The 19,537-nt window shown below is 48.3% G+C and overlaps 1 protein-coding gene across 3 annotated transcripts in view; it reads left to right on the top strand.

Moving 5' to 3' along the window:
* Cngb1 (cyclic nucleotide gated channel subunit beta 1) overlaps positions 1–19,434 on the top strand; it is a 79,225-nt gene extending 59,791 nt beyond the window's left edge. For all 3 annotated transcript variants that reach the window (XM_031340963.1, XM_031340962.1, XM_031340964.1), the window contains exons 24-33: positions 613–677; positions 1,555–1,677; positions 5,382–5,523; positions 6,185–6,344; positions 7,147–7,244; positions 7,338–7,421; positions 10,241–10,359; positions 10,849–10,995; positions 16,935–17,154; positions 17,882–19,434. In XM_031340963.1, the coding sequence (XP_031196823.1) occupies positions 613–677; positions 1,555–1,677; positions 5,382–5,523; positions 6,185–6,344; positions 7,147–7,244; positions 7,338–7,421; positions 10,241–10,359; positions 10,849–10,995; positions 16,935–17,154; positions 17,882–18,151 (1,428 nt within the window). In that variant the 3' untranslated portion in view covers positions 18,152–19,434. The remainder of the gene's footprint in view (positions 1–612; positions 678–1,554; positions 1,678–5,381; positions 5,524–6,184; positions 6,345–7,146; positions 7,245–7,337; positions 7,422–10,240; positions 10,360–10,848; positions 10,996–16,934; positions 17,155–17,881) is intronic.
* Positions 19,435–19,537: the final 103 nt, after the last annotated feature.

The following is a 19,537-nucleotide window of genomic DNA, read 5'->3' as shown; positions in this document are numbered from 1 at the left end:
GGACAGGGTCGATGGCTACTCAGAACATCCGGGATCTCCTAGACTTCTAGCCAACCAATTAAACTTACTACTCCCCTTACTTGATATTGATATTTTTTATTAAAGATTTTTAAAATTTATTTTATGAGTACACTGTAGCTGTACAGATGGCCATGAGTGGCCGTTGTGTGGCTGTGTGTGGCCGTTGTGTGGCCGTGTGTGGCTGCTGGGAATTGGTTGTGCTCAGGGCCTCTGCCGGCCCCACTCGCTCTGGCGTAATTCACTGTAGCCGTCTTTAGACCAGAAGAGGGCGTCTGATCTCATTACGAGTGGTTGGCAGCCACCATGTGGTTGCTGGGAATTGAACTCAGGACCTTCGGAAGAGCAGTCAGTGCTCTTACCCGCTGAGCCATCTCGCCAGCCCTGATATTGATACTCATTTTCCAAAGACAGTGAATAGGGAAAATTACCAATAGGGTTTACCATGATCACACTAGCTCCCTGAAGAAAGAGGGCAAAGAAGACTGGGAATCATCAGGTCGGGTAGAAGACAAGGGCTGTGCAGCCATGTCTCCACCAGGCACAGAGCTGGCCTACATGTGAACTGGCCTAATGTCTTCTTCTCTCCCCTAGTACATGGCCTTCTTTGAGTTTAATAACCGCCTGGAAGCCATCCTCAGTAAAGCCTACGTTTACAGGTGAGAGCTCCCCATGCACATATGTGCACATAAGCACACACACACACACACACACACACACACACTATATCCCCTAGCCTCTTCCTTTCCCCTCCCCCATGCTCCATGGCCTTCAGAAACCACGCCACTTCCTGGCCCCAGCTTCTTCTTTGAAAGGATATTTAGTTGGTTGGTTTGTTTTATGCAGACCCCAGGAGTGTCTCATTTACCCCCCCCCCCCAATCGTGACAAGGACTCTCACAGGCTGACTCAGTGACAAGCCAGCGGTACAGGGAACTGAAGCTCCCACCCTAGCGCTAACAGAAGGGACCCTTTGTAAGAACTGGTACAAAACAGGCGTTCAAGGTGGAGCCCAGGCCTAATGAGGCTATACTTGGGGAGCAAGGCTCCTTGTTCCTAAAGGAGCACCCAGCTCATCGTCACTTCTTTCCAGACACCGAGTTCTCCCTGCTTCCCCCTCAGGCCTTATTTCCCTTTTGGCCCCACATCCGTAGAGATTTCTCTGACACAGCTGGGATGATTCCAGCCCTGCATTTGGACAAGGCTCCAATCAAATGCTCTGGGTTCAATTCCAAACCCCAGTCCCCCATCCCACTGGTTGGGTGACTAAGATCGGTTATCCACTGATTGGGTGGGTGGGACTGGATAGCCACTGATTGGATGGCTGAGACTGGTTATCCATTGATGATTGGGTGGCTGGGACTGGTTATCCACTGATTGGATAACTGGCTGAGCAGGGTTCTATGGCTCCAACTGAGTTCACCTATAAGGCGGGCTTTGGGGGAGCTGAGATCAGGGAGCTGGGATTCTGTCCCAACGCCCAGCCCCTGGGGTGAGGGGCACCTCCATGACTGTGACACACTCTTTCTCTATGCAGGGTCATCAGGACCACTGCCTACCTGCTGTACAGCTTGCACCTCAACTCCTGTCTTTACTACTGGGCATCAGCCTTCCAGGGCATCGGTTCCACGCACTGGGTTTACGACGGAGTGGGGAACAGGTGAGCCAGGCTTCTCCCAGGGCAGCACGTGGGTAATATTTTTGTCCTTTACAGTTACAACACAAAGGCTCCTAGAAAGGTGTCCTATGGCTATTGTGTTACCAAGACAAACTTGCTCCTGAGGAGTCATTAAAGCCAAGTTCTCCCTTCCCCATCCATCTTCCTAGGCTAAGGTCTCCTGGGAATTGCTAGTGTCAGGAGGGGGAGGGGGGCCTGCTAGAACAGTGAGTGGTTCTCAACCTTCCTAATGCTGCGACCCTTTAACACAGTTCCTCGTGTTGTAGTGACCCCCTAACCATAAAATTACTTTGCGGCTACTTTATAATTATAATTTCACTACTATTATGAATCATAGTATAAATATCTGATATGCAGAATCTCTGACATGTGACCCTCCCAAAGGGGTCACGACCCACAGGTTGAAAATTGCTGTGCTAGAAATAGAAAGATCTTTTCCACATCTCCAAGTCCAGTAGGGTTGGCAAATACACCACACAGCCTTTAGTGTGAGGAAATGCTCAGGGCAGGGGACAGGACTTGTGGATAAAGATGTCAATGTCATTCATCATATAGAAAAAAATGGAAATGCCCCTCGGGACCAGTGAAAGAAGCGTGTCAATGGAAGTGGCATAGATTCAGGGCATCTGTGAGATACTGTGGTTCTTTTACCTCCCTGTGGGTGACCTACTTTTTCAGATTTTAGCATTTCTAAATTTGAGGTATATGGATAATCCCTATGTATGTTTAACATGGTATTTATTTTTGTACAAAAAAGCTGAATTTGTGTTGAGGATTCTGCTCAATGGGAGGAGAGCTCTCGCTTAGCATGTATCTGGATGGCCCTGGGTACAGTCTCCTGCACATGGGTGTGCATGCCCCCAAAAGCTGAATTGACTCAGCGTTGTGCTATGCAATTTCTGCATCTTAGAACTGACAAAATATAACAGGAGAACGTGTTCCTGCCTTTTTTCTTCAAGTCAGCAAAGAATTGCATGTGCATTATGCATAGGTCTAGATCCAGCATAATAGACAGCAACCAGAAAGCCTTAGCTGGGTCCCCACTGCCTAAAGCCAGGCTACACAACTGCAATGTGATGTGCCTCGTGCGTGCAACTTGAAGTGCTTTAATAGCCATATTGTAATCCCAAAAGGAGGTGAAATTAATGTTAGTAGTTGTCATAGTGTTTTACTGCTGTGAACAGACCCCATGACCAAGGCAACTCTTACAAGGACAACATTTCACTGGGGCTGGCTTACAGGTTCAGAGGTTCAGTCCATTATCATCAAGGCTGGAGCATGGCAGCATGCAGGCAGGCATGGTGCAGGAGGAGCTGAGAGTTCCACATCTTCATCTGAAGACTGCTAGCAGAATGCTGACTCCCAGGCAGCCAGAATGAGGGTCTTAAAGCCCACACCCACAGTGACACACCTACTCTAAGAAGGCTACACCCACCCCAACAAGGCCACACCCTTTAATAGTGCCACTCCCTGGGCCAAACCATCACATTGATATATCTGGTTTATTACCCAGTAACAAAGTTATCATTTCTATGTGTAATAGCAGTGTTAAGCATGAGTTGACTAGACAGTGGCAAACTCCCTCTTATGCCTTTCAAATCTTGTGTATGATACACACACACACACACACACACACATACACTCACACACACACAGGGACATACACACACAGCACATCATTATACACGAATCTCAGGCCTCTGACTTCATTGCTTCTTTATGATCTATACATATTTTTAAGCTCTGGGGACAAAATCCAGGGCCTTCTGTGTGGTTCATCAAGCATTTTAAAGACAGTCTCTCTAAGTCTGTCCCTGAATTCACTCTCTAGCTAGAGTTGCCTTCTAGCTTTCTGCCCTGACTAGCTTCCAGAGTGCTAGGAAGCTACTAAGGATTCTTGTAATGAAGAACAGTAACAAACCAATGAGTGAGTGTCTGGCTGGTGCGCATGCCTGACCAGCGCCTGCCCCTGTGTCTGTGGTGAAAGCCGCCATGCCCAGAAGAAAGTTCAGAATCTGGCCTCTGGAAACGCTAATAGCCCAGCCTAGAAACATAAGCTGAATTCTGAGAATAAGTTAGCTGCTCTAGGTTGTTTTCTGGCCTTCGTTCAAGTCTTAAAGGAGTCTATGCCCGGAATCTAAGAACCCCTTCTCAGTGGCAGGCCAAGCTTGGCAGCGCTGAAAGGAGAGGTCGTTGGTGCCCTGGAACCCTCTTCCAAGGACCCAGGGGTCTAGGCCTGCTTGCTGACACACTTTCTTTCCCAGGGGACTTCTTTAGGCACCCTGGATATGTGATAGAAAATTCTTCAAGAAGTTCAATAGTATAAACAATAATCTTAAATTATTATAACCATAAAATGTTAAAACTACATAAAATATTATAACTATAAAATATATAAAATTATAACTATAAAAGATTGTAGTATTATGTAGCTTACAAAGTAGTTATGTTATATATTATAAATTACCATAAACTGCAAATAACTATAAATAAACTAAAAATTAGCCACCACCCTCCGCGGGCGGATCTGCTGTGTGCTGGAGCAAGGAGCTTTGGAAAACCAGTTCCTGTCTATGGCAGTCCATTGTGTTCTGTTCCAACCTGTAGCACTGAGGGGGATTGTGGGTGTGGTCCCACTCCAGGAGGTCCCAATATGTGCCATGTCAAGGGAAGATTATGCCAACTAGAAACATTTAGGGGAAAGCCAGGACTTTGAGGACAACCACTCTTACGCCTTCTGTGTGGTTCATTGCCCAGCTGCACGAACAGTCAGCTCCCTCCCATTTGATTGGCTAGATGGCTGAAGGGGAGGCAAGAGGGACTGCTTAGTTCTGCCTATGTTGATCCATGCGCCTCCTGGTGGGCAGTACTGGTATAGTAGGAAATGTCAGGGCAGGCTGGTCTGTTGTGCTCATATGTCCAGACAACTGGAGACAAGGAGCCTTGTCTGAGATATCTCAGCTTGTCTGAGACCTGCACACACACACACACACACACACACACACACACACACACACACACACACCATCACTACCACCACCACTGCTACTCCAGCAGTCTCTGCTCCCTCCCAGCATGAATGCACATTGGATGCTTGTCCCACTACATAGGAAGCATCTGGCAGACATGGGCCAGTCAGTTCTGTCCCCCATGGCAGGTGCTGGTAGGTGCAGTCCCTGTGTGGGTCTTGATGGCTGATATAAGGGTCTGGTCACTCCAGATCATTCATCCTCACAGTTGCCTGGGAAGAATGTTCCCTTGCTGTGTCCATTTTAGGGAGGAGGAGGCCGACTGGAGAGAGTAAAAATTGGTCCATGCTAGAAAGTGGCTCTAGGGCCTGTGCTTTTGCTGGTGCCCTGAATAAGCAGCAGGTGAATGAGGGTGGGAAGGCCCAGGGAAGTCAGTCATGTTGCTTGGCCCTGCTGGCCTCCCTCTTCTGATATCCAAGAGGACTCAGCCTAGAGCTGTGGCCAGGTGTCTCCTGGAACCTCAGTTCCATATCTATGTCCCAGGATGGCATGCTCTCCAAGGCTGGGGGAGAACCTCAGCCACCCCAGGTAACACTTGAGAGGAGGGGACGTTTTCTTGCATCTGTATGGGATCCCTATGGGTGTCCAAACCAGGACCACAAGATCAGCCAGGCAGTTCCTGTAATGACCAACGTCTCCTTTTCCATCTCTTACTAGCTACATTCGATGCTACTACTGGGCCGTGAAAACCCTTATCACCATTGGAGGACTGCCGGACCCCCAGACGCTCTTTGAGATTGTCTTTCAGCTGCTGAATTATTTTACAGGTGTCTTCGCTTTCTCTGTGATGATTGGACAGGTAGGTGACTGCGGCCACATCCCACACATACATCCACCTGTAGTTCCCCCATCCCCAGCTGGAAACTTCTCTGTGTGTTGTGCCTTTGGGGACTGAGCTCAGGGAAGACTCAGAGTGACTTGGGACCAGAGGATGTCTGTGTCCCAGGACTGTCCGAGGCCTTCCTGTTTGAACGGTAGTCCCTTTGGGGAGCACAGGAAGCCAGGTGGCTACATGGCTTTTTCAAAGGCTGGGAACCTGGGCTGTTCCCTGTAAGAAAACCCTTTGGAGTCTCTGATGTGATGTGTAACTTGTGTTCTAGTCTGGGCCTGAGGTAATAGCTGGAGTACTCAAAGCAAACTTGGAAGGGTCCCATTCTGAGAAACAATATTTGGGGGGGGGCCCAGAGTTCCATCCTGGGGAGAGTGGCTGTACACAAGAATCACAGTGAGACTTCCCACCCCAACATTGTGCCGGGAACCTGAGATGACCAGAGAGCTCTACAGCCTTGCACCTTGCAAGGTTTAGTGTCTTTGCTTTATGTATGGCCATCTATGTTTCTCTCTTTGGCTTACCCTCAAGCATAGGTCCCTGACTGTGTACTGCTACATATCTAACCTGTGTCCTGCCAAGTTTGAACTCACCACTTCTCTGACCTCCCCTCACTGCTGTCTTGCTCCAGATGAGAGATGTGGTGGGGGCCGCCACAGCGGGGCAGACCTACTACCGCAGCTGCATGGACAGCACAGTGAAGTACATGAACTTCTACAAGATCCCCAGGTCTGTGCAGAACCGTGTCAAGACCTGGTATGAGTATACCTGGCATTCGCAAGGCATGCTGGGTAAGACTGGCCAAGCCCCTGATCCCCCACATCCCCCAGCCAACTGATTCTCAGATTGACCAGCTCTTCCCTTGTCCTCTGTGTCCCGAGGGTTCTCTGGTGGTTGCAACCCCAAGCCGTTCATATTAGAGAAACCTCTCAAGGCTTGTGAAGGCTCTGGAAAACCTGAGGGGCTTATCCTCTGGACAGCCGCTCTCCTCTTGCTTCATCTGCCTTGAGATGCAGCTCCATCCAAGGTGGAGGCGCTTCCAACCAAGAAAACAGCCAGGCATGGTAGCTCAGGCCTAGGATCCCAGCACTTAAGAGGGTTGCTTTCTGTTTTACCCAAGGCAGGACCACACAGCTAGACCATGTCTCCAAATGAATAAAGTGGTGGGTGATCCAGTGAGATGGCTCAGCCAGGGGAGGGGCTTGCTGCCAAGCCTGGTGACTCAAGCTCAATCCCTAGGATCTAAATGACAGGAGGGAACTGACCTCCTGTCAAGTTGCTCTCTGACCTCTACGTGTGTACCATAGTGCAGTGCATTTGCACGCACACACTGTTTAAAAAAAAAATCAAAGTAGGGAGGTCATAGAGATTATTGATACAAAAGCTGGGTAGGGACATCAAGGTAAGGATTTCTGGAGGAAGCAGCTTTAGTCCTTAGTTTTGAAGGTTGGGTAGGAGTTTGGAAAGGAGGGGATGATGTTCCTGACAAGGGGACTTGCAGATTCTGGAGTAGCACTGCAGGGCCAATTGTGTGTGGGTGTCTGAGGGGCAGGCCAGGTCTGAACTCTGACCCCAGCTGGGTCTCCTTCCCAGACGAGTCAGAGCTAATGGTACAGCTTCCGGACAAGATGCGCCTGGACCTCGCCATTGATGTAAACTACAACATTGTCAGCAAAGTGGCCCTCTTTCAGGTACCCCCCACACACAGGTGCCCTCCCACTGGGGGAATCTAGGACAAAGCCCTTGCCTTTCTCTGACAGAGTCCTTCCCCTCCATCTGGGCAGGGCTGTGACCGGCAGATGATCTTCGACATGCTCAAGCGGCTTCGATCCGTCGTCTACCTACCCAATGACTATGTGTGCAAGAAGGTGAGCTGTGTGGGCCATGTGCCTGCAAGCGTGGGAGGATATCTGTTCACCCTGCTCTGCAGCCATGATGTAGAGGAGCCCTGGGCGCTGCTGCCAAGTGCTTCCAAAGCTCCCTTCACACAGAGGAGCCTGCCTGGCAGAAGAGGGGTGGTGGGGCTCTAAGCCACAAAACTGCTGCCAGGGTCTCAGTCTTGCCATCAGGAAAGTAGGTGAAGGGACAGGCCAAGTTAACAGCTGCAACTGGGGACCCATGGGTGGCTTACAGCCCTGAGGTGGTTTGTGAATTTCTTTAAGTGGAATTAATCCCTAACGTTTAAAAGTTGGAAGATTTTACATCAAAATCCAAATGTCTGGATGAAACAGAACGTTGGCTAGCTCTGGGTCCCACTTTCTATAATAGCAAGAATCAGCCCGGGAGGAGGAGGGTTGTCATTAAAGGGACAGGTAGTGCCTTCCCTGTCGGACACCACAGGCCCTATCTCTTTGTTCCACCCTGCATCAGGTTCCCTTCATTGCTTTGAGCCACATAGGAAACATGCATGTGAGAATCTGACTCTTGACAGTGTCAAAAGCCCTTTGTGCTCTTTGTTAATGGGTCCAAGGTGGTGGCAAGGTCACTAGGGGCAGGGGGTAAGCAAATTTTAAGACTTTTGTACAGAGGTATTAATAAGTCTGAGTGAATGTATGGGGTGAAAACGTTGTAAGACTTGGGAGCCTCTAGCCCCTGTCAGGTGGATTCAGCCTTTTAAAAATTATTATTTATTATTTTTGAGACAAGGTCTCTTTATATAGCCATGGCAGTCCTGGAACTCACTCTGTAGATCAGGCTGGCCTTGAACTCACAGAAATCCACCTGCCTTTATCTCCCAAGTGCTGGGATTAAAGGTGTGTGCCACCATGCCTGTCTGTCTGTCTGTCTATCTATCTATACATACATATATATGTATATATGATTATATAATATGTAAAAATTAATACATTTATATTTTATATATTAAGAATAATATAAATTAAATATATATATATATATATATATATATATATATATATATATATATATAAATTGTTGTGGTCCTCTGGAAGAGGACCTATCCTGCTCTTAACTACTGAACTTTCTCTCCAGTCCCTCATTTTTTTTTTAAGATTTATTTATCTTATTTATATGAGTACACTGTAGCTGTCTTCAGCCACACCAGAAGAGGGCATTAGATTCCATTACAGATGATTATGAGCCACCATGTGGTTGCTGGGAATTGAACTTAGGACCTCTGGAAGAGCCATCAGTACTCTTAACCACTGAGCCATCTCTCCAACCCCCATCCAGCCCCCTCATTTTAAATTAGTTATTTGCTAGGGGGAGTTTGGGGATGTTATGCAACCATGAACATGTAGAAGTTGGAGGACAACCTGAAGGATTTGGTTCTCTCCCTCCACCATGTGAGTTCTGGGGATCAAACTCTGTTCCCCAAGATCACCACAAATGCCTTTACCTGCTAAGACATCCCTTGAGTTTAGTTTACAGGTTTGTGTTGGGTCACACCCATAGCTATCCCTAGCTAAATGTGGCCCGGACAGCTGTAGGTTGAGTGTGTCTGTTGGCCGGCATGCTATGTAGCAATGAAGTTTCTGGAAGTGAACTGCTGAGCCAGGGGAGGAGAGTGGGATGAGCATTTAAAGCTGCTGCCTTAGGGGCTGGGAGAAGTTTGGGAGCAATAGAGCGCTTTATACAGTGTTAGAGCCACTTCCCAGCGGTGCAGCACTGGCTAGGTGGCTTGCCCTCTCTGAGTCCTGTTCTCCTTGTGGATGAAGTGTAGGTACAGTGCCTCCCTCTGCTGTTGATTCCTCCATGACTCTCTGAGACACTGGGACTTTGACCCCAGATGTCAGAATGGAGAAGGGAACCCCAGATCTCGCATGTGTGTGATGTGCTGTGATGTTGTGTAGTAAGTCAAGGTGTAACTGGGTTACTGTCACCCCCTTTAATCATGACAGGTGTGATTGACAGGTGGCTACCAGGGCAGGATGAGGATTGGAAGGTGTATGGCAGGTTCCTGTTTCTGATCGAATCTAGAGCAATTCCCACAGTCACTCATTCATTTGTCCCTCCCACCCCCGTTCATTCATTCATTCATTTGTTGCTTTGGTTTTAGCTTGGGATTTGAGCCATTGTGTGATAGGGCTGGCAGGTCAACTGGCCCATTTCTTCAAGTAGCAAGATGAGCATCTTCTCTTTGGCTCTCTTCCACCTATAGATGTTTTCTGTAATAGTGCAAGTTGGCTAGGATTAGGGCCAACCTACTCAAGTAGGTCATCTGCAATGACCTTATCGCCAAATAAGGACATATCGGGAGGTCCTGGGGATTAGGGTTTCACCAGACAGAGCCTAGGTTTGGGGGACAGAGATTAGCCATGGCAACCATGTACCCTGAAGTCAGGCTGTCTGAACTCAAATCCCAGTCCCTGGTTTGGCTTTGCATTACAGTCTTGGTAGAGCATAATCTTACCATAGCAGGTTCACTAGTGGGAAGCACGCCTACTGGCATCAGCCCAGAAAATGCCTTGGGGCTTCCTGACAGCTACTATCATTCCCATCTCAGCAAACACTAGCCAAGCTCCTGAGGCCTTGGGCATAGATTCTCACCGGGGTGTAGACCATGGGTAGTACAAGTGAGAGTTGTAGAATAGTACCAACATTCAGAAGAGAAGATGGAGGCCAGGAGGAAATCGACCCAACCACACTACACAATCTGGTGGGGCAGGGCTAGGGCAGCCTCAGTGGCCATGGGGTGTAGGACTCAGCCCTCTTCTTTCTGTTCCAGGGGGAGATTGGCCGAGAGATGTATATTATCCAGGCGGGGCAGGTGCAGGTGCTGGGTGGCCCAGATGGAAAGGCTGTACTGGTGACACTCAAAGCGGGATCGGTGTTTGGAGAGATAAGGTCAGTTGTGGTGGTGGTGGTGGTGGGGTGAGCATCAAATGCACCCTGAGCAAAGGCTGGGGCTGGCCTCATGGGAAACCACAGCGAATAAAGCTCTGGCTCCTGGGATCGGTGCCACCATGGTGGTGGGGAAATGCATAGCTGAATGAATGGGAACAAAAGCCAAGCTACGGGGTGGCACACATCCGTAGTTCTAGGTACTAGGGAGGCTCATAGGGAATCAGCTTGAAAGAAACAGTGATATTCTATTGCAAAATCTAAACAATTCCAGGCATGGTGGCGTACACCTTTAGTCCCAGCACAGAGGAGGCAGAGGCTGGCAGATCTCTGAGTGTTCAAGGCCAGCCTAGTCAACATAGCGAATTCTAGGACAGCTGTGTAGCTACGGCTACATAGTGAGATACTGTTTCAAAACAAAATAACAGCAGCAAAAAACAAAAACAATTTCTCTAAAACCACAGCCTCATTTTCCTACCTTTTCTACCCCAGCTTGCTGGCTGTCGGGGGCGGCAACCGGCGCACGGCCAATGTGGTGGCCCACGGCTTCACCAATCTCTTCATTCTGGACAAGAAGGATTTGAATGAAATTTTGGTGCATTATCCCGAATCTCAGAAGTTACTTCGGAAGAAGGCCAGGTACAGATTCCCTTTGTTTTTTCCTTTCAGGTTTTGAGCAGTGATTGGGAAAATATGATTCTCTCCTATCGCTGTAATACCACTGTGACTATCAGAGCGTTTGCTATGGAAACCGTACTGCTCTCTCATCAATAACCCATGTTCAGATTGTGCGGAGTGTCTGGTAGCTTGCTTTCCCTTCCTGGGTCAAGTCAAAGGCCCTGTCCTGCAGAATGTGCAGACAGTGTCCTGTCTCCTCTGACCTGGGACAGTTCCTTACTAAAGTGGCTGTCTCTCATGGCTCTGATCTCTTTGCAGCCAACAGGCCAGCTACGTTTTAGAATACTCCTTGGATTAGGTGTGTCTGGTGTCTTCTGGCGATGGCTTTTCAGTTCTGCACTTGGTGCAGATGTGACCTCAAAGCTGCATATGGGGGCACAATGTCTGGGTTCTTCCCAAGGTAATGAGTTCCCCTCAATCTTGGGGACAGGGTTACTGTGCTTCAAAGTTATTGTTTCTTTGTACTTGACAAGCAATTAGTAGGGGCGCTCTTTGGAGCCACATATATGTCCCCGTTCCTACCCAGCTTGTACCTGCCATTTGGTGGACACTAATCTGTCCTGAGACTCTTGGTTCCTCAGTGTTCTTTCTGAGCCATCTCTGTCTAACCTCCTCTGACCTCCCACTCCTGTGGCTCCCACTTGGCTATAGAGAAACCCCATGCCCCTGCCCCCGTCTCCTAGATGTGTTTATTCCATGAGCAGGCATTACTTTGTTTTACGAAACACCTACTACAGTTATTCAGAGGCTCCGGTTGCTCTGGTTTGGCCAATGGGACCTCTTCAAGCTGACTTCTCTTACCCTTTGATGTCCCGTTACAAGTCACCATTTCCTGTGACTGCAGGGAAGAAACAGGCACACCGAGACAGCCTGGCTAACCTTGGGCTCCCCCACCTCCCACGCCACTGCCCTCCTAAAAGGGGCAGTTTCTTCAAGGAACCAAATTTCTTCTAGTGGGAGATGTCTGGAGGAGTTCTGTGGGAGACGGGGTCGGGGATAGAGCCCAGGACCTTACCCACGCTAGGCATGTGCGCTTCTCTCTGGATCCAGTTCACCAATAGTTTTTAGAAACCAAGATCTAGGCCTGGTGTGGTGTTTTATACCTATGATCACAGAGGCAGAGGCAGGAGGATTGCTGCAAACTTAAGACCAGTCATGTCTGTGCTGCAAGTTCCATGCCAGCCAGGGCTATAGTTCTTAAAATAATGAGGTAAAAATAAAATGGAAACAAGATCTGAACCTAAAGAGTACTTATTGCTACTGGGTTTCCTCATGAATCCAGTTAACTGTATATCAGTATATACATGTGAATATACTATGTATGTCAATATGCATATTTCACATATATAAGCACATACATGTCAATATTAATTTTTCTGTAGATAGTGATGAATTGGTAGTCATATAAGGCAATTTCAGAGTGACCCTAGAGTTAGTTCTAATCATCCCTCTTTCTATACTTTTTATTTTTTAATAATGGGCTCCTGGGAGTGGCCCTCATTTCTTTTTATTTTATTTTAAATATGTGAGTACACTGTCGCTGTTTTCAGACACACCAGAAGACAGTATCAGATCCCATTACAGATGGTTGTGAGCCACCAGGTGGTTGCTGGGAATTGAACTCAGGACCTCTGGAAGAGCAGTCTCTGCTCTTAACCTCTGAGCCATCTTTCCAGCCCTCTTTCTATACTCTAAACCCCTTTCCTGACACAGAGACACTTGGCTATCTTCTTCTGTATTATTTATTCATTTGTTCAGTCGTATGATATAATGTTTCAGAAGGCAAGCCTTTCAAGTAGAGTAGATAAAGTTATTTTTGCCTTTGACTCAAGTATCTATGGTAAAATATTATATGGTAGAAGTTAGAACAAAGCCTTGCCTGTGTGCCCGAGTCTCTGGATTTGATCCCCAGCATGGGATTGGATAGGTTTGGATTTGATCCCCAGCATGGGATTGGATAGGTTTGTAGGCACAATGTTTCCCTCTCTCCCTCCTCCTCCCCTGGCTAAAAGGAAGTCCAGCCTTATTTTCTCCCCTGCTCAATCACTGGCTGATCAGTTCTATATTGACCAGTCAGGGAATAACTGGGGATTCAAACAGAAGAGGGTCCAGGGGACATCATGGGAAAACATAGATGTTTGACTAGCTCTCATATAATGTGTTAGGTTTATTTGCTGGACTTGCCTTCTGTTTTAAGGCTCTATCCATCTGACTGTAGTTGATGTCGTCGGTGTTTTTGTGACAGAGTCTCACCCCTACCTGGTCTGGAACTCAGATTCACCTGCCTCTCCAGTGTTGGAATTAGAGACATGTGCCACCATGCCTAGCTTAGTGAACTTCCAGTGCCTGCTTCCTGAGGACAATCTCAAGTGTGTTCTGCCGTGACTGGCAGGGTTGTTGTTGTTGTTTTGGTTTTTGAGATTATAAAATGTTAACAGTACTCCTGAAGTACAAAACTGTATACTCAGGAAAGTGACACAAGTCCGCCTTACCCTGTCACCTGCCCCTATAAGGGCTAAATGCATTAGGTTTGTTTTGTGGATATTTTTGTTTTCTTTCTTTAGTACCCAGGGCCTTGTACACACCAGGTGAATGTTCTGCCCCTGAGCCTAGCCTCCAGCCTTTACGTTTGTCATGTTTGATTTGTATTTGGGGCAGGATCCTGCTCTGTTGGCCAGGCTGCCATTCCTGTTATTTGGTAGGCCAAGTGGGCACTGCCATCTCCATTTGCCTGCCTCAACCTCCTAAGGAGTTAGGCTCACAGACCTGTGCCACCTGGTCTGGCTAACCTCATTGACTCCACATTTTCCGTCTTGTGTTTTCCTTTTTTCAAAAACAGACAGGACATTGGCTGTTTTCTTACTTCCTGTTTTGTGAATGGTAGCTTATTGTGGAGTCAGCTGCAGTCACAGAACGCCTTCCTTCCCCTCCCCCAGAGTGTGAGCCCTTGGCACAATGCCAATGCTTTGCAACTATGGGGTGTGTGTGTGTGTATTGGGCAATAGGTTGTTTTGTTTTTAGAAGAGCAGATTTCTGCTTTCTAGTCTTTCAGGTGAGATTCCAAACGGAGAGGCATGCTATGGTATAGAAACCCACGGGAGGTGTGGGTGGTTGGTTACACCCAAATCCCTTCCTTGTGAGGTGCTGGCTGGGTGAAATTGCAAAACATACTTAACTTTTCTAGGGTTAGTTTCTGTATCTATAAAATAATAGTAACCATCCCCTACTTTGTCTGTTATGAAGATTAAGTAAGATAGTATGAGCCAGGCATGGTGGCATACCCAGCACTGGGTAAGGCAGAGGTGTATCTCTGTGAGTTCAAGACTACCCAGGCTGGGCAGTGGTGGCACAAGCCTTTAATTCCAGCACTTGGGAGGCAGAGACAGGTGGATTTCTGAGTTTGAGGCCAGCCTGGTCTACAGAGTGAGTTCCAGGACAGCCAGGGCTACACAGAGAAACCCTGTCTTGAAAAACTACCCGGGTCTATATATTGAGGTCCAGGACAGCCAATAGTAAAACCCAGAACACAGTAAGACAATGCCAGTGTTGCTAAGCTGGGTCAGTTCTGTCATGTTAAAAATGTAATAGTCCATGTACGTGTACGTGTACGTGTACGTGTGTGTGTGTGTGTGTGTGTGTGTGCGCGCGCGCGCGCGCGCGCGCGCGCATGTGATCTCATAGCTCAGGCTATCTTGTAACTTACTCCCTCTATAGCAGGGGCCCCGCCCCCGCCTTGAAGGCCTGCGTGTCCTGTGCCTTCCCCCTGAGCACGGCCCAGAGGCGACTGCCCTCCTCACCCAGCCCAGGCTCTGTATTTGCAGACTTCCTCTTGCCAACACTGAGATCAGTGCTCACTGGTGGACAGCTTCCAGCCTGGGATTACTAAGGCAGATTATCCTTTTGAGTGCAATTTATTAGAAGAGTTATTAACACCAAGGATGGACAGACAGACAGACAGCAGCAATGGCAGGGGCTCTGAGGAGATTTCAAGGCCAAAAGGCTGAATTTACCTGAGCCTTTTGGAGAAATGAGGAGGGAAATGAGGATTCTCCTGGAATCCAGGCCTCTGGGAGCCAGTTTGAGGGTTAAATATTCACAACCAGGTCCTTGGTAAAGGGTTTGCTATTTCCTTTCCAAAGGAAAAGGGGGCTGCTGCAGGTGGGCGTGGTCTGAGCAGCAGTCTAACAGATTCTAACAGCAGACCCTTGTGATCACCACAGACTTCACAGGGTGGCTCTAGACTGGGTCCTAGTGTGTGTTGTAGCTGGTGCCGAACAAGGTAACACCCTTCCCTGAGAAGATCAGTGCAAAAGGGGAGAAAGTTTGTTTTTGGCTCTTGGTTTCCATGGTTGCCTGACCTGGCTGGCTGCTTTGGACCTATGGTGAGGAAGAAAGGACCTTGTGATGGGGACAAGTGGTCAAATATGTATGTATAGTATATTATGTATATATATATGTATGTATATATACACACACACACATATGCATACATACATATAAACATACATATGCATGTATATATACAAATGTATAAATAAATATGTACACAATATGTTTAGAGAGGGAGAGAAGAAGAGAGAGACAGGGAGAAAGAGAGGGAGGAGAGGGAGGCAGCCAGGCAGATAGATTGAAATCCCAGATCCTCTTCAAAGTAACACTCCCAATGACACCTCTTTGTGAATGGGCTTTTTTCATACACTATTCTAGGTCCCACTCCCCTGCCTCATGCACTTTCCAGAGCAGAGGCCTGGATCATGGAGAATTCCATTCATGTGGACAGGTCCCAAAGCCCAGCAGCCAGCAGCTGTCCTCTCCGTAGCTCTTTGTCACTTCAGCACCACATGGAGCCTTCCTCCTGCCTGTCATGGGTGAATTATAGATTCACATGACATAGATGACGGTGCCTGGGCCGTGGTGAGCCAGCTTCCAGGCCTTCTGATGGATGATCTTGCTTGTGTCTCCCGGGGAAACCCAGGGAGAAATGCAAATCTCAGGCGATTAATATCACCGCACACAATTTAAGCCCATTGGCTCTGATTAGCTAAGCAGCCGGCAGCAGCCTCATTTAAAAAAAAAAAAAAAAAAAGCAAAAGCCAAAACACATTGAGCTGGCACCCTGATGAATGGATTTGCCAATTAGCAAGCTCACCCACTAGACTGCAGGCAAAATTCAATTGTTCTTGAGCCAAGCTGTTCATCACACATTGATTGCATGAAAAATTCCTAGTAAAAGGCACAGGCTCTCTTGATGGAAAATTTTATCCTTATTCAAAGAAACAGGATGCTGGATCACACCTTATCCCGCTTCTGCTTCTGCTGCTTCCAGGCCACCTGGAACGTGTCTCTCCCTGCCCCTCCTCTGAGTCTCAGTTTCTCCCATTTCCAGGGGCACAATAATCCCAGTCTTTTTTCAGATAAAGCAGAGAGGGGGCCAGGATGACTTTTATATAACAACCCCTTTTGTGGGATTAGATCATTCTTTCAGGACCCTAAAGACTCCCCAACAGGCCCTGCCTCTTGAAGGTTCCATGCTCCCTCCCTCCCAATTTCATCATGAGCCTATGAACCGTTGAAGACACCCTCCAACCACATCCAAGCTATAGCTGTATCCTTCAGTCTGTCCCTTGTGACCTCAGGCAAGTTAATCAATCACTCCTAATCTCAGGGTTCCTATCCCTATGTCACAGATAGTAAGCTCCACCTCATTGTGGCCGTTCTAAGCCTCCATCTAAGCATCCATCTATACAAAAGCACTTAGCACCCTGAAATCATCAACAAAGACAGCACCAACACTACCAAGCACTGCCACCACGTAGCTACAAGGCTGAGGGTTCTACGCAGGCGCAGATGGGGAATTCTACTGCGCACTAGAAATGGACGTGGGCGTGGCTCTCTTTCAGGCGCATGCTAAGAAACAACAACAAACCCAAGGAGGAGAAGAGTGTGCTCATCCTGCCCCCGCGTGCAGGCACCCCGAAGCTCTTCAATGCTGCCCTGGCTGCCGCAGGAAAGATGGGCCCCAGGGGAGCCAAGGGTGGCAAGCTCGCCCACCTGAGAGCCAGGCTCAAGGAACTGGCTGCACTGGAGGCAGCCGCGCGACAGCAGCAGCTGCTGGAACAGGTAACGTGGCTGAGCCCTGGCTTTTGCCCCTTAGCAGGTTTGTTTCAAGAAGGCCCGGGACCTCCAAGAGCCGGCCACACATTCAGTCTTGGAACTTTCTGTCTCCTTTACAGCAGCGGCCTCGTTTGGTTGGAACTGACAGAGACAGGTTCAAACCGGATAGATAAACCTGGTTGGCATCTCCCATAGGTGAGAAGCCGAGGCAGGATCACTACGGATTCTAGGTCAGCCTGAGCTACACAGTGACTTTCAGGGCAGTCTGAGCTACATAATGAGGCCCTTTCTCAAACAATCCCTAAATAAGAAATTATGTTGAGAGAATGGGAATATGATCCCTAATACTGTGATCCCTAAACTATCCCTAATAGCTGGGCATCGTTGCCCACACCTGCAGTCTCGGTATAGGAGAGGCTGAGGCAGAAGGATCCTGAGTTTGAGGCCAACTTGTGCTCTACACTAAATTTAGGGTCAGCCTGAGCTACATATGGAGACGTAAAACAAAACAAATCCCCAAGACTTTCCCCCAAATGTGCTGGCCTCTCATCCTCAAACTTCAATTCGCTAACACTATATTGTTTCTCCTACACAACTACGATGTCACTTTGTCAGGCCACTTGTGCCACTGTCCTCTGGGAAGCCCCAGAAAGTGGGGGCAAGTTGGCTTGCAAGATCTTCCCATGCCCTTTTGGAAGATCATGCCTCATGTGTCATGCTTTCCCGGTTTCAGGCCAAAAGCTCGCAAGAAGCTGGGGGAGAGGAGGGCTCTAGAGCCACAGACCAGCCTGCAACCCAGGAGCCACCAGAGCCCAAGGAGCCCCCGGGACCCCCAGCCCCAAGCTCTCCACCATCAGCCTCAGCAAAGCCAGAGGGAAGTACGGAGGAGGCAGCAGGGCCCCCGGAGCCCTCCGTGAGGATCCGTGTGAGTCCAGGTCCTGATCCCGGAGAGCAGACACTGTCGGTGGAGATGTTGGAGGAGAAGAAAGATGAGAAAGTGTGAGGCGCATGCAGCGCCTGATCCCAACCCCAGGTCTTTGAATCACCTGCCTCGCCAAGCGTCCTAGCCTAAGGGCGCCTTCTCACAGGCTTGTTGTAGAAATGATCAAATTTCATCAGATGGTGGTGGTGCCCTCGAGCTCCTGCCATTCCCAGAGCACCCTGTTCCCCTCCTGCAGTTGTTATTTTCAAGAAGAAAACCGCCTTGCACTTTTAAAAGATTTGAGAAGAGAATAGAAGAGGGCTCCAACATCAAGGAAACTCTACTAGACATATCAAGGGTTGATGATGTGGCAGGTTCCCCACCAGAGCTCACCCTCTGTTTAAATGATGGAGAAGAGCTGGAGTCCCACTGAGCACCTGCAAACCCAGGACTGGGGAGGCTTGACCTTTGGTTCAAGGTCAGCCAGTGTACATAGTGAGAATCTGCCTCAAAACAAACCAATAGCAAAACTGCTTGGGAGTACCAAGCACCTCTAAGCCAGTGGGTCGTGACCCCTTTGGGGTAGTACAGCGACCCTTTGACAGGGCTTACCTAATTCCATCAGAAATAACAGGTATTTACATTACGATTCATAACAGATTCAGCAAAATGACAGGAATAAAGTAGCAATGAAAATAATAGTTGGGGGTCACCACAACACAAGGAACTGTGTTAAAGGGTCACAGCATTAGGAAGGTTGAGAGCCACTGCTCTAAGCTTGTCCAGATCCTAGCAGTAAACACAGTAGTCTAGCTGATAGCAGGGCAGGTGATCCCGGTAATCTTGCTACAGGCAGTGATGACTGCCTTATCATCTTAGCCCCCCTTTAAAGTGTTGCCTGTCTTAGTAGGTAATGATATCAAGAGCTCTCCACACTACTCCGGCAAGCACTCCTAGCATTTAGAGCGTATGCTTGTAGCTGGGCATCATGGAGGCAGGAGGATCACAGGTTTGAAGTCAGCCTGGGCTTGATAGCAATATCCTATCTCAAAAAGGAAAATGGGAGAAATATATTGGTTCATCAGTGATGACTGCACCGTCCCTTGTCCAAATGCGTGGTGACATCTCAGCCACTGCTCATCGGTGAGCATTTGGATCGTTTCTAAGCTCACTCTATCAAGAATAACAACATTGCAGAGAGCTCAGTGGGCAAAGGCCCTTGCCACCCCACCATGCAAACTTGATGACCTAAGTTAAATCTCTGAAACCCACGTGAACCTGCAAAGAATCAGCCCCACAAACACACGCAAGAGCTCACAGTAATAAAATCATCTAGTGCGGATGGGTTTTGGCCCACTAGGAAGCATTTGCCTGGCCTCTGTGACTTCCTGGGTTTGATCCTCAATACCAGAAGAAAGAATCTCAAATAGAGCTAATCTCATGAGCACACCTTTTTTTTTTTTTAAG

The sequence above is a fragment of the Mastomys coucha genome, unplaced genomic scaffold (genome assembly GCF_008632895.1).
Source record: "Mastomys coucha isolate ucsf_1 unplaced genomic scaffold, UCSF_Mcou_1 pScaffold22, whole genome shotgun sequence".
In the NCBI taxonomy this organism is placed as follows: Eukaryota; Metazoa; Chordata; class Mammalia; order Rodentia; family Muridae; genus Mastomys; species Mastomys coucha.
The sequence above is the reverse complement of the archived record's forward strand: the minus strand, read 5'-3'. Positions and strand labels throughout refer to the sequence as shown.